The 15,424-nt window shown below is 43.3% G+C and overlaps 1 protein-coding gene across 2 annotated transcripts in view; it reads left to right on the plus strand.

Moving 5' to 3' along the window:
• The window catches only part of poldip2 (polymerase (DNA-directed), delta interacting protein 2), a 41,611-nt gene that overhangs the window by 392 nt on the left and 25,795 nt on the right, over positions 1-15,424 (plus strand). For both annotated transcript variants that reach the window (XM_063031955.1, XM_063031957.1), the window contains exons 2-6: positions 238-319; positions 4,113-4,210; positions 9,593-9,692; positions 11,963-12,038; positions 14,309-14,416. In XM_063031955.1, coding sequence (XP_062888025.1) covers positions 238-319; positions 4,113-4,210; positions 9,593-9,692; positions 11,963-12,038; positions 14,309-14,416 — 464 coding nt within the window. The remainder of the gene's footprint in view (positions 1-237; positions 320-4,112; positions 4,211-9,592; positions 9,693-11,962; positions 12,039-14,308; positions 14,417-15,424) is intronic.

Genomic DNA, 15,424 nt, shown 5'->3' on the forward strand with positions numbered 1-15,424 from the left:
ATGTATATAACCTTTCTCGAGTACCCAATTACCGCGTACACCCCACCACTTCTTCTCCCCTGCCATGTACAACTCCACCCACGCCGTGTACGACCCCCGCCTCCCCCGTGTATACATCTAAGCCTTCCTCTACCCCCAACCTCGTCCTCGTAGAATGAACCCCCTCCCGAAATTCCCTTCCCCCAAAATTCTTCCACTGTCAGTTCTCTTCTAAATCAGTTACTTTAATTTTCCTAGGAATCGCCCTGAAGGCAAAGTGTTGGAAACGGTTGGAGTGTTCGAGGCACCAAAACAACAGGGGAAATATGAAACGGGTCAGGTAAGAGAGAACCGAGAACTGAAATCCAGGGTGGAAGCCGAGAGGTCGGGTGCCAGACTGGAGGACGTGTGGTATTCACGTGTCCTGAGAGCATGAAATGGGAGTACTTGGCCAGCCACTCAATGTAACCATAATCTGCTTTAGGTGTCATTTCCCCGCTGTACCCCTCTCTTAGTTCTGTGATCTTTCAAAAATCAGAATCAGGTTTATTATCACTGACATATACTGTGATTTTTGTTGTTTTATAGCAGCAAAACATAAAATAAATATAAGTTACAATAGGAATGTACTATATTAAAAAAGTGCAAAAAAAAGAGCTAAATAGTGAGGTAGTGTTCATGGAATCATGAACTATTCAGAAATCTGATGATGAAATGGAAGAAACTGTTCCTAAAATGTTGAGTGTGCATCTTCAGGCTCCGTACCTCCTCCTCAATAGTAGCAATGACAAGAGGTGTGCCCTGTATGGTGAGGGTCCTGAATGATGGATGCCGCTTTCTTGAAACGTCCCATTTGAAGCCGACCTTGATGGTAGGGAGGCTAGTGCCCATGTTGGAACTGCTTGATTCTACAACCCTCTGCAGCCTTTTCTGATCCTCTGCATCGGCACTTCTATACCAGAAGGTGATACAACCTGTCAGAATGCATTCCATGGTACATCTGTAGAAATTTGTTTGAGTCTTTGGTGACATACCACATCTCCTCAAACTTCAAATGAAATATATCCACTGATATGCCCTCTTTGTAATTGGATCAATGTTGATCCATGTTGGGGCCTGGTTAGATCTTCTGAGATGTTGACATCAGGGGTGCAGTCATAGCTGGAGCGCTCTGGAACGCGTTCGGCCCATCTTTAAGAAAAAAGCTGAAATAAGCTAATTAATTAGGTGCCGCCCAGGGTGACTTGAGTATCTCAGAAACTGCTGATCTCCTGGGATTTTTACGCACAACAGACTCTGGAGTTTACAACGAATGGTGCCAAAAGCAAAAAAAAAATCCAGTGAGTGGATTTAACATGATGTTTTTGCTCATGGAACAGCCACTCGCTGAATTTCTTTTTGTCTTTGGCACCATTCTTTGTAAATTCCAGAGTCTGTGCGTAAAAATCCCAGGAGATCAGCAGTTTCTGAGATACTCAAATCACCGTGGGTGGCACCTAATTAATTAGCTTGTTTATTTCGGCTTTTTTCTTAAAGATGGGCCGGGCGCATTCCAGAGCGCTCCGGCTACGACTGCACCCCTGGTTGACACCCAGGAACTTGAAGCTGCTCACCATTTCCACTGCTAACCCCCTCGAACTGATGTGTGTTCCCTCAACTTTCCCTTCCTGAAGTCCACAATTAACTCCTGGTCTTACTGATGATGAGTATGAGGTTGTTACAACATCACTCAACCGGCCGATCTATCTCACTCCGGTATGTCTCCTCGTCACCATCTGTGATGCTGTCAAGGACAGCAGTGTCATCAGCAAGTTTATAGAGGTGTTTGAAGGAATTTATTTCCTCTTTTATTTTCCCCTATCATTCTCCATGATGCAACCTCCCAAACGCTCCAGAAGTTCACCACCTTCTGAATAGTCCATAAACAGCTCGGTTGAAATGACCACTCCCTAATCGAACTATATCCCGCAGTTTGAGATTCTCCTATTGGTTAACCTCTAACCTGCTGTGGTCCCTTAGAATCTTTATTGTTTAACATTGAATCTCTCAGTGGGAGAGCATTTTGGAGATAGTGATCACAATTCTATCTCCTTTATTGAAGAGGGATAGGAACAGACAAGTTAGGAAAGCGTTTAATTGGAGTAAGGGGAAATATGAAGCTATCAGACAGGAACTTGGAAGCATAAATTGGAAACAGATGTTCTCAGGGAAACGTATGGAAGAAATGTGGCAAATGTTCAGGAGATATTTGCGTAGAGTTCTACATAGGTACGTTCCAATGAGACAGGAAAAGGTTGGTAGGGTACAGGAACCATGGTATACAAAGGCTGTTGTAAATGTAGTCAAGAAGAAAAGAAGAGCTTACAAAAGGTTCAAAAAGTAGGTAATGATAGAGATCTAGACGATGCAGGAAGGAGTTTAAGAATGAAATTAGGAGAGCCAGAAGGGGCAATGAGAAGGCCTTGGCGGGCAGGATTAAGGAAAACCCCAGGGCATTCTACAAGTATATGAAGAGCAAGAGGATAAGACGTAAAAGAATAGGACCAATCAAGTGTGACATTGGAAAAGTGTGTATGGAACCAGAGGAGATAGCAGAGGTACTTAATGAATACTTCAGTATTCACTATGGAAAAGGATCTTGGCGATTGTAGGGATTACTTACAGTGGACTGAAAAGCTTGAGCATGTAGATATTAAGAAAGAGGATGTGCTGGAGCTTTTGGAAAACATCAAGTTGATAAGTCACTGGGACTGGACAAGATGTACCCCAGGCTACTGTGGGAAGTGAGGGAGGAGATTGCTGACCCTCTGGCGATGATCTTTACATCATCAATGGGACAGGAAAGGTTCCGGAGGATTGGACGGTTGCGGATGTTATTCCCTTATTCAAGAAAGGGAGTAGAGATAGCCCAGGAAATTATAGGCCAGTGAGTCTTACTTCAGTGGTTGGTAAGTTGATGGAAAAGATCCTGAGAGGCAAGACTTATGAACATTTGGAGAATCATAATATGATTAGGAATAGTCAGCATGGCTTTGTCAAAGGCAAGTCGTGCCTTACAAGCCTGATTGAACTTTTTGACGATGTGACTAAACACAATTTTATATGTTTCTGTAAGATCTCCTCTAATTCTTCTGAATTCCAGAGAGTACAGTTCCAGTTGATTGTGGCGCTAGGCATAAGGAGTTCCTGTTTCAATGAGATTACTCATTCATCTGAACCTCAAGTGCGAACATGTATATAATAAAAAGCACAGACAGAGTTATACAGCATGGAAATAGGCCCTTTAGCCCAACTTATCCATGTGCCACCCAACTTGTCTTCAAGCTAATCTCATTTCTCCAAGTTGGCCCACATTCCTCAAAGCCTTTCCAATGTACATACCTGTCAAGTACTGATCTGATTTTTAAAGCTGTTTGAGAACAACCCTGGTATTAGCCTAGAGAGTCTCTCCTATATTATCCTGGCCTTTAATACCAGTATATCCGTTCCTAAGTAAGGGGCGAGGAGCTATTTTCAGCTTTTCAGGGGACTCATCTGTATACAGCTATAACAATGCCACCCTTTCCTAAACTTGACCCTCTTGCAGAAAAACCCAGTGTGCTATTTGCCTTCCCAACCACTTGTGAGGTTGCGCGTGTCTCCTTAAAATCTCCCCTTCATCCTGTTTGCAGATTATTCAGAGTGGTGGAAAGATAGAAACTTAGAAAACCTACAGCACAATACGGGCCCTTCGGCCCACAAAGCTGTGCCGAACATGTCCTTACTTTAGAAATTACTAGGCTTACCCATAGCCCTCCATCTTTCTAAGCTCCATGTGCCTATCCAAATCTCTCTTAAAAGACCCTATCGTATCCACCTCCACCACCATTGCCAGCAGCCCATTCCACACACTCACCACTCTGCGTAAAAAACTTACCCCTGACATCTCCTCTGTACCTACTCCCCAGCACCTTAAACCTGTGCCCTCTTGTGGCAATCATTTCAGCCCTGGGAAAAAGCCTCTGACTATGCTCATGATGAATGCCTGTCATCAGATTGTGAATGGTTCTGGAGAGAGCGGGCTGCTGTGTAGGAAACTCCTGTACTGGCAGTCAGCTGTAACTGACTGAGCTTCTGGTGTGCTTTCTCTGCAGCTCTTTCTGCACAGCGTGTTTGGTTACCGAGGAATTGTCCTCTTCCCTTGGCATGCCAGGCTCTACGATCGGGATGTGGCTTCATCCGGCATTGACAGGTACAAATGATCACCTTCAGGCTGCTCACTGCTTCTGCTAATTTCCTGTGGTGTTCCCCAGTTGGCGGCAAATGTGTAAGGCATGCTGAGGAATGTCTCACTGGTGGGCAAGGGCAGCACGTAGAGCACTCCTCCCTGAGGAAGGGTGACAACCTGGGGAGAATATGTAAGGAGTTGGGAGCCGGGGGGTTGGGGGGCTGCTGAAAGAAGCTCCGACCTTTGAATGGGATGTGTGGTGGGAGAAGAAGGTGAAAACTTAGATCTAGGGTTATTGGGGGAGGGGGGCCAGTAAGCCTGGATTTTATGGAGGTGACTGAAGACATGGGGATTGCCTCTGAGCTTTGGACCTGCGTTCTGTATGTATACACTTTGATTGGCAGGATCAGATGGGACTTGCACCACCCTTGGAAACGGGAATGGAAAGCAGCATAGCAGTTTAAAAGCTAATGCCTAGCAGCTTCGGTGACCCAAGTTTGATCCTGACCTCAGGTGCTGCCTGTGTTCCCCTGTGATCATTCGAGTTTGCTACTGGTGTTTAAGTTTCGCCCCATTTAATTTTTCTGTCAATCTTCCCAAATTCTACTGGTGTAACAGAAAAGCAGCAGCCATCATCAGGGACCCACGCCATCCAGGACATGATCTCTACTTGCTGCCCCTGTCAGGAAGGAATTACAGGAGCCTCAGGATTCACATCACCAAGTTCAGGAACATTTATAACCCCTCAACCATCAGGCTCTTCAACCAAAGAGGATAACTTCACTTGCCCCACAACCTATGGACTCACTTCAAGGACTCTTCATCTCATGTTCTCAATATTTATTGCTCATTTATCTATTATTTCTTTCTTTTTGTATTTGCACGGTATATTGTCTTCTGCACAGTGGTTGAATGCCCAAGTTGGTGCGAACTTTCATTGATTCTGTTATGGTTATTATTCTGTGGATTTATTGAATATGCCCACAAGACAATGAATTTCAGGATTGTATATGGTGACATATATGTACTTTGATAGTAAATTTACTTTGAGTTTTGTACTTTGCTAAAGACTATGGTAATTAATGTACCAGCCTGAGGAAGGAAAGCAAGGGAAGCCCATAAAGTCACGAGGAGTCATTCTATCACAGAGTGATATAGCGCAGAAACTGGCCCTTTGGCCAATCTGGTCCATGTACACCAAGAAGTGGCAAAGATGTGACAGGTGGACTATAGTATAGGGAAGGACATGGTCATGCACTTTGGTAGAAGGAATAAAGGTGTAGACTATTTTCTAAACATGGAAAAAATTCAAAAATCTGAGGTTCAAAGGGACTTGGGAGTCCCCATACAGAATCTCTTAAAGATTGACTTGTAAGTTGAGTCGGTGGTAAGGAAGGCAAATGCAATGTTAGCATTCATTTCAAGAGAGAAAAAAGAACTATCAACACTTTCTATGGATTGTGGGTGTTTAGATGGGAGGACCTCAAAGATAATAAGTTATGCTTCAGTTGTAAAAGCCCATGGTTGGACCCAGCCTACACTTCCCATGACCTCGGGAAAGCACCAACATAATCAAGGACCCTTCCCACTAGAATACCAAAGCAAGGATGTAATGCTGAGGCTTTATAAGGCATTCGTCAGACTGCTCTTGGACTATTGTGGGCAATTTTGGGTCCCTACCTAAGAAAAAGTGTGCTGGCATTGAGAGGGTACAGAGGAGGTTCGCAAGAATGATTCTGGCAAAGAAAGGGTTAACCTGTGAGAAGTGTTTATAGAGTCGTAGAAAAGTTCAGCACAGAAATAGTTCCTTCTGCTCTGTTTGATGGCTCTGGGAGTTTAGAAGAATGGAGGGTGGGCAGGATCTTGTATTGAAAGGCCTAGATAGAGTGGATGCGGACAGGATGTTTCCGATAGTGGGGCAGTCTAGGACTAGAAGCCACAGACTCAGAATAGAAGGATGTTTTCATTTAGAACGGAGATGAGGAGTTTATTTAGCCAGAAGAGAGTGAATCTGTGGAATTCATTGCCACAGACGGCTGTGGTGGCCAAGTCATTGAGTATATTTAAAACAGAGGTTGATAGGCTCTGGATTAGTCAGGGAGTCAAAGGTTACAGGGAGAAGGCAGGGGAATAAGGTTGAGAAGGATAATAAATCACCCATGCTTGAATGATGGAATGGCCTAATTCTCCTTTGTCTTATGGTGTACTGCCCCATCCCAGTTAATCCCATTTACCAGTGGTAGGCCTGTAACTGTCTAAACCTTTCCAATCTATGTACCTGTCCAACTGTCTTGTAAAAATTGTTATTGTACCTGCTTCAATGACTTCACTGGCAGCTCATTCCGCATAGATACCACCCTTTATGAAAAATATAAAGTTGTCCTTTGTGTTCTTCTTAAATCTTTCTCCTCTCATCTTAAATGTATGTCCTCTAGTCCTTGTTTCCTCAAACCTGGGAAAAAGACTGAGTGCATATATGCTATCTATTCTCCACATGATCTTGTACACCTCTATAAGATTATCTCTCTGTCTCCTGCACTCCTAGTCTGTCCAACCTCTCCCTTCAACTCAAATCCTGGCAGCATCCTTGTCAATCTTTTCTGCACTCTTTCCAGTTCAGTAAAATATTTTCTATAGCAGGGCGACTAAAACTAAACACTGTGCTGCAAGTGTGTCTCAACAGTGACCTGTTCAACTGCACCATGACCTCGCAACCTTTATACTCCTTGATCTAACTGATGGGGACCAGCATGCCAAAAGCACCTTCACCACCCTGTCCATTTGTGACTGCACTCAGTCCCCAATTTCCCTGTTCTACAACTATTCCCAGGGCCCTGTTGTTCCTATCCTCGTTTGTCTTCCTAAAATCCAACAACTTGCCCTCATCTGAGTTAAATTCTGCTTACTCAGCTGATCGAGATGCTCCTGTCATTTTTAATAAACTTCTGTTCACCGCTGTTCATTCATTATGTGCCAGATCTCTGGCTGCGTGCCCAGAGACCCGAGTTCTCTGGGCGCACAGCTTGGAAAAAGCAATGCAGCGGATTTTTAATACCGTAAATCAGCAAGTTGTTTGTTATGTCTCCCCTCTCGCTGTGAAACAGAGACAACTCTTTTTGACTTATTACAGAGAGAGACAGCTTGTGGTATGTCGAATTACGGGGTAAACGAGTAGTCTTTGGGGTACTGCAAGTCTGGTGTCTTTATCGATGCTTTGGTGGAGGGGGCGCCAATACTTTTTTTGCTGGTGGGAGAGGGGAAATCATTGCTTTGCTACTGCGTGCATGTGGGAGGGGGAGCTGGAGGAGGGCTTTGGGGTTCTAACATTTAACTGTCATTCATTTGTTCGGCCACTCCTCTGTTTTCATGGATGGTTGCGAAGAAAAAGAATTTCAGTATGTATATTGTATACATTTTTCTGACATTAAATGTACCTTTGATGTTGTATGACATGGGCAGTCATGGTCTTTCCATGATCATGATTGTTCTTGGCAAAGTTTTCTATCGAGATGGTTTGCCATTGCCTTCTGGGTAGTGTCTTTACAAGATGGGTGATCTCAGCCAATATCAATACCCTTCAGCGATTGTCTGTCTGTCATCAGTGTTCACATAACCAGGACGTGATATGCATCAGCTGCTCATTCAACCATCTCCTACCTGCTCCCATGGCTTCACATGACCCTGGTCCGGGGGGGCACTAAACAGGTGCTACTCCTTGCCCAAGGGTGACCTGCAGGCTCACGTTGGGAAGGAGTGTCTTACACCTCCTTTGGTAGTGACATTCCTCCACCCCACCAGCCAAATGTCCGCTATACCATCTACTTTAATGTCATCTGCAAACTTACTGCCTTGTACATTCCTATGGAAATCATCAATAGAGATGACAAACAGCAATGGGCCCAGCATAGGTATGTAGGGAATACTGGTAGTCATGAACCTCCAGACCGAAAAGCAGCCTCCCATCATCAGTGTCTGTATCCTACCATCGATCCAGTCACGTATTGCTGGATTCCATGTGATGTAACCTTCTAGAGCAGCCCACCATGTGGAATCTTATCAAAGGCCTTACTGCAGTCCATATAAACCACATTTATTACCTGTCCTCATCAACCGTCTTGGTTACACAACCAAAAAACTCAATTAAGTTCATAAGGCATGATCTCCCACTCAGAAAGCCATGCTGTCTACCCCTAATCGACCCTTGTCTTTCCAGATGTGTGTACATCTTATCCTTCAGAATCCTCTCCAATAACTTAGCTACCACAGATGTTAGACATACTGGCCTATAGTTCCCAGGCTTTTATTTGCCACACTTCATGGCTCAAAGAGCATCTGTTATCCTGCAGTCTGCTGGCACCTCACCCATTGCTAATGACGATGCAAGTATCGCCACCAGGGCTCCTGCAGTTTCTTCCCTAGCCTCACATAGTATCCACTACTTTAGTGTGAACTATCCCAAGACCTCCACACTTAGTTTTACTAGTTCTAAAGTCTCTATGTCTTTCTCCATGGTAAAAACAAAGGAGAAATATTCAATACGGACCTTGCCCATATCCTACGGCTCCACACAAAAATGTCCTTTTTGGTCTTTGAGGTTTGCTGTTCTCTCTCTAGTTACTCTTTTTCCCGTAGTATACTTAAAATATCTCATTGGATTTTGCTTTTCAATTCTATTATTGAAATTGAACATAGAATGTGAAAGCTACACACAGAAGCACCGGAAGTCAGGATTGATTTTAATATAGTTATTGGATTTATTGAGTATCCCTGCAAGGGTTGTATATGGTGACATGTATGTACTTTGATAATAAATTAACTGAACTTTGAACCCGTGTCACTGGAGCTGCATAACAGTGCTATGCTGCATTGCTGGGGTCCTGGTGTCTGCATTCCTTCAGTGAACAGAACTGTTGTTTCAGCAACTCCAAGAGACTGTTTCACTTCTAATTTTTTTCCCCGTGAATACAATGGGTTTTTGCTGTTTCCCAGCCTCAACTCAGGGATGGACAGATGTTTTCTGCATCTCAGTGGTGCTGCAGATGACATTGTGGTATTTGAGAGTTGAGTACAGTTGACCCTTGAGTTATGGGGGTTGTGGGCTTTTGTTCAGAGAAAATGGTCTATCATTATTTTCCATAATGTGAAACTAAGTCATCTTTGCCTGCATCAATAAATACAAGTTGAAAAAATGATAGTCCATTTATTTACTGTACTTTATTTCACTTAATTAGTCAGTCAGGCAGTGTCTGTAGGGAAAGCAACCGTTAACAATTATGATCAAGAACTGTTCATCAGAACAGTTGTCTATTTTTATTTCAGATTTCCAGCATCTGCAGTTTTTAAAATTTATATTTCTTGCCAGGTTCTGGATATGAATTTAATACATTTTCTTTCACTTACTTGCAGTAAAACAGACAGTTCAGAGACCCAAGGTTCCAAAGAGGTCAAAGGCAAAACACATACCTACTACCAGGTGTTGATTGACACCAGGGACTGTCCTCATATAGTAAGTGTGAACATTGCTGGGGTAACGGTGGGCCTCACCTGTCGGCAGAAATGTGCTGTAGTTACAAAGCTATTTCTGGAATATGATGTGTTGATGAGCAAGAGGGCACCCCCTTTCTTCTCGGGCATCTCAGGAAATGGCTTGTTAGCCCTCGCTGGCAGTCTCCTGACTCAGTGCCGAGAAACCCACCTTTTTCTGGCCTCATACGTCTAGGGTATACACACTCCAGTACCACCAAATCTGTGAAATTGGCATGTCTCGCCCACCCAAGCCCCGGTTTGTATGAATGCTGTGTGATTTGCTGCCCTGTTACAGCTCTTGGCAGGAAATAACAGATCATACATTGCATAAAACTAAAAGAATCTATTTATGAATATTAACTTAACTGAAGAGTTAGTAGAAAAAGGACCCAGTATAATTAAATAGTCAAATGTGCACAGGTTGGAGCTCAAATCTCCCTAAAGTCATATTCACCGATCCCCAGTAGACTTCCCCACCTTGGCTCCGTTCTCCGTTGAGTCACGGTCCCCACCGGTTCTCTCCAGCGTCTTCTCTCTTCATCTGTCGCCAAACAAAGACCAAGACTAACTTTCATGCTCCTTACAAAACCCCTCCTCCCAGTGTTCTCTGGAACCTTCTCCCAGTTCCACTATCCTTCTTGGATGACACACATTCCTAAGCACCCCTTATCTTCAATGGTAACCAAGTTCAACCAATATATGTGTGAAATGGTTCATTTTGGTAGGTCCAATTTGAAGACAGAATATACTAAGGAAAGATGTTATCCCACAAGAGTGAGAAATAAGACCATAAGCTGTAGGAGCAGAATTAGGCCATTCAACCCATCGAGCCTGTTCCACCATTACGTCATGGCTGATCCCGGATCCCACTCAACCCTGTTCACCTGCCTTCTTGCCACATCCTTTGATGCCCTGACAGATCAGAAACGATCAACTTCCACCTTAAATATACCCACAGACTTGGCCTCCAGCGCAGACTGTGGCAGAGCATTCCCGAACTAACAATGCTTAGACAGCTTCTTCAATTCAGCCATGTACACTGAAAGGCACTCCCCTCCCTTTTAATTCCACTATGAAACCTAAAGAATTCTGCAATCAACAATGTTTTTTGTTCTAAATGCCCCTGCATTAAATTCACAATATCAGCAAAGCTCCTTTCAGCTGGTTTGGTTGGAACAATTAAATTTTTAAACAAACTATATTACTTTAAACCCAATATACGCAGCAAAACTGGCACTTGTTTCTCATTGGCTATTTCATTTGCTTCAAAATACTTCTCAATTAGCTCAGTATACATGAGCCGGTTGTCCATTGAGCAATCAAACATATCAGTGTTTCCAATGTAGCCCGCTGTTCCTGCTTTTTTTAAAGTCATTATCACCCAGTACTCACTGTTCATGAACCTATGAATTCTTCCATTTTCTGCCTTTTTTAAACTCTGTACTCTTTCCTTTTGCAAAGAAAACATGCTGATCTGAAGAAAATAAAACTGTATTTTGCTTTTTTTTAACTTGATCATTGCTTGCTGCGTGTTTTTTTTAACTAATGTCTTGCTGCACTTCAACAGGCAGGTGGTCATCTCAGGTTTGTTTTTAAAATACCTCATAATCATTCTTATGTTTTGTAACGCAAAAACGTAAAAGCTAATTGAAAAGAAAACAAGCGAACCAGAAATGTTAGTCTACCTTCATTTTTACTTTAAGCATTTAACATCTGCAATTCACATATTTCATACATATAACCATAATGAATTATTTAAACACCAAAGAATACTTAATCAAACAATATATTTACAATATTACACGAATGTTACTGGTATATTAAATACACAATACCCTTTAATTTAATGCATGCTTTCTCTTCATGTGCCGGTTGGTGGCATGAGCGCCGGACTTCGGAGCAAAGGCTCCCGAGTTTGAATCCAGCCGGCTCCCTTGCATCATCATCATCATCATCATCATCATCATCATCATCCTCCTCCTCCTCCTCCTCCTCCTCCTCCTCCTCCTCCTCCTCCTCCTCCTCCTCCTCCTCCTCCTCCTCCTCCTCCTCCTCCTCCTCCTCCTCCTCCTTCTTCCTCCTCCCCCTCCTCCCCTCCTCCTCCTCCCCCTCTCTCCCTCTCCCTGAGCCAGTTTTCCTGCTGAGAATCTGTGCCTTAAATGCTGCAAATGGTGTATTAATGATCTAAAGGTTGACCATTGCTAGTTTACTGTTGTGTCCCAACATGTAACTGCCGTGTTTCTATTTCAGTCTCAGAGGTCACAGACTGAAGCCGTGACTTTTCTTGCTAACCACGATGACAGCAGAGCCCTTTATGCTATTCCAGGTGAGTGGTTTGAACCTCGGTCTATTCTTAAGGCAAGAGTCCGTGCTTTTGTTTGCTAAAATCAGTCAGGTTGCTATGGTTAGTTAAAATGCCCAGGATATTGAGAGGAAAACCGCAAGGATAGACTGTGTGAGCACATGGACATTGTGGTGACCACATCATGCCAGTTGTGAGTGAAAGCCCTGATAATGGACATTGTCCAGGATTCTACTTGCCACAGGACTACCTTGGGGCAGTGTCTAAAGCCCGACCTCTCCAAATGAGTCATCCACGCCAGTCTTTCCATTGTAAGGTCAAAAGTGAGGATGCTGGTCATTGTTCACAGTTCCATTCACTAGTCCTCAGAGCGAAAGGAATGCACATGTCTACTGCAGCTAGATCTAGATAGAGCACAGACAAGTTGTTGCAACAAATAATAATTATGCCAAACAATAGCCACCACTTCCTGACATTGAGCAGTATTGCAGTTACCCAGTTCTCCTTTAGCAAGTTCTGCATGTCGGATATCCTGTGGTGCATTACTCCCCTTTAACTCATCCAAGCCTCTCTCTGTCTGTCTTTGGAAAGTAAATGAACAGTTGTGGAATAGTAGGAAAGTTACACCTAAGAAGGGGGCTATTTCGACTGATTGTTCAAAAGGACTATACCCAACCTAATACTTCCTCCCAATGTGTGTATATGGGGATTGCGTGCATATTCAACTATGTAAGTATGATGAGGGTTTCCGTCTTTCACCTTTTCAGTCATGAATTCCAGATTCCCTTTCTTTGTCTCTCTTTCCACTGATCAATTTAAATCTGTGGTTCCCCATATTTTTTGATTCTTCTGCTATTGGATACAGGTTTTCCTCCCTCTCTATCTCAGGTGAATCTTCCTTCAGTTACTTCCTGCTCCGAAGGAAAGTACCCCAGCAATCCAGTTTCTCCACCCAGTTGCCGTATTCCAGTGCTAATACCATCCTTAGGAACCTACCGGTGTTCCCCGCTTTATGAAAGTTCGCTTTACGCCATTTTGCTTTTAGGAAAGACCTACATTAGTACCTGTTTTCACTAACTGAAAGAAATCCGAAGAGGATTTTTGCTTTTACGAAAAAGGCGCCCACTTTAAACTTGTGTTTACCCTGAGAAAGACTACCATGACCGTGAAGCCTTGTGCGGGCAGGTGCGTGCGCATGTGTGTATGTGCCGATTTTTGGTAGGATTCGGTAGGTTTTTTTGGGTCTGGGAACGCTCAAAAAATTTTCCCATATAAATTAATGGTAATTGCTTCTTCACTTTACGCCATTTCAGCTTACGAAGGTTTCACAGGAACGCTCGACTTTCAGATAGCGGGGGAAACCTGTACACTGTACCCTATAGAACCGAAGTGTAGCATCCTTGCAATATGGAACCACAACAATATGTGGCACAACAATCTTCTGTTCCTGTCTCCTGTGTCTCACTTCATGTGCCATTTTACCCACTTCTCCTCTCCCCTTTATGGATATGGACATATTCCTATCTCCCGTACCTCACCCCATGTGCCCTTTCACCCACATCTCTCCCTTTGTGAAAGTGAACATGTATTCTAAGTGCCCTGTTTCCACACATCCCCCAGTAGCTTCATTTATTGTACATTCCCTTGTTTTGAAGCACCTCTCTAGTGTATAATGTTCACTTCTTCAGGCTGAACTGTACAACTGAGCTGACTATTGATCTTCCCTCCTCACTGCCAACTACGCGGCCAATGTCTGGATCATTTGTTTGCCTGTTTCTATTTTATATAAGTATGAATCCATCACTATTTCCTGTAAATTGTACAATATCTTTGGCTAGTGTTTTATCACTACTCTTTGTGCTTTAGCATCAAATTTCCTGAATTACCCTGTGGTGTGTTATATGAAATTTTATGTACAGTAATTTGTTACAGGGGTGGGTGGGCTGTAAATTGAATTGGTGGGTGTAAAGTTTCTAGTTCATGTGCACAGTTATGTGGCAAGTGAGTGATTCTGCCCGGAGCTATAGATACCATTTTTCCCACAATTGAAGCCCATAAGACACAGGAGCAGAATTAGGCCATTCACCCCATTCAAAAATGGCTGATTTATTATCTTCCTCAACCCCATAACCATTGACACCCTTACTAATCAGTAACCTATCAACTTCTGCTTTAAGTATACCCAATATACTCTAGCTGTCGGCAACAATGAATCCCACAGATTCGCTACTACATGATAACTCTTGCTGTCAAGACTTACAGGCCTTTTGATGTGAACTTTTGCCTTGTGTTAGGTTTGGACTATGTGAGCCATGAGGACATCCTGCCTTACAGTTCGTCGGATAAAAGTCCCATCCAGCACGAGTTGTTCGATAGATTTCTCTCATATGACTCGGCAAAAGGTTGGTTAAAGTTTGTACTGTGTGCAGGCATGAGTCAGCTTTGCAGTGTTAAGCTGCAAGTTTCTCTGTTTTCAAGATGACTCAGGTTGATTTGTATTGCCTTTGTATGACTGTGAGGAAAAGATTGAAGCAAAGCAGGGCTGTAATAATAGACAATGTGGGAGGAAGACTGAAAGTGAGCTGGTTCTGCTTTGTTCAGATTGCAGATCCTTTGTCATTCAAATCCATGAATCTCATCCATTTGGTGAGATGAACTGTACACCTCACAATTAGTCACCTTGAAGGATTTACTGATGGCCCATAGAAATATTGTGGGCCTAGGTTTGATCTTGGACAAGCTCCTGCCACATAGGCCAGTCAACCTAATGCTCCCTTCATTCACATTAGCAGTGTGAACTAATGGGGTAAAACAGGCCAGATCCCAAATGAGTCATGTACAGGATTGGGTTTAAGTGTGATGTTCCATATAGCCCAGTTACTTGATGCTTGACGGTGCCAGGTACCATAAGATATAGGAGCAGTATTATCGTCATAGTCATAGTCATACTTTATTGATCCCGAGGGAAACTGATTTTCATTACAGTTGCACCATAAATAATTAAATAATAATATGTAAATTACACCAGGAAATTAGTCCAGGACCAGCCTACTGGCTCAGGGTGTCTGACCCTCCAAGGGAGGAGTTGTAAAGTTTGATGGCCACACCACTGAGTCTGCTCTGCCATTTCATCATGGCTGATCCATTTCCCTCTCAGCCCCAGTCTCCTGCCTTCTCCCCATAACCCTTCATGCCCTGACTGATCAAGAAGCCCTCAACTTCTGTGTTACATATAATCAATGACTTGGTCTCCACAGCTGTATGCGGCATTGAATTCTACAGATTCACCACTCTCTAGCTAAAGAAATTCTTCCTCATCTCTGTTCTGAGGCTGTGTCCTCTGGTCTTAGACTTCCCCAATATAGGAAACATCCTCTCCACATCCACTCTGTAGAGGCCTTTCAACATTG

The sequence above is a fragment of the Mobula hypostoma genome, chromosome 23, assembly GCF_963921235.1.
Source record: "Mobula hypostoma chromosome 23, sMobHyp1.1, whole genome shotgun sequence".
In the NCBI taxonomy this organism is placed as follows: Eukaryota; Metazoa; Chordata; class Chondrichthyes; order Myliobatiformes; family Myliobatidae; genus Mobula; species Mobula hypostoma.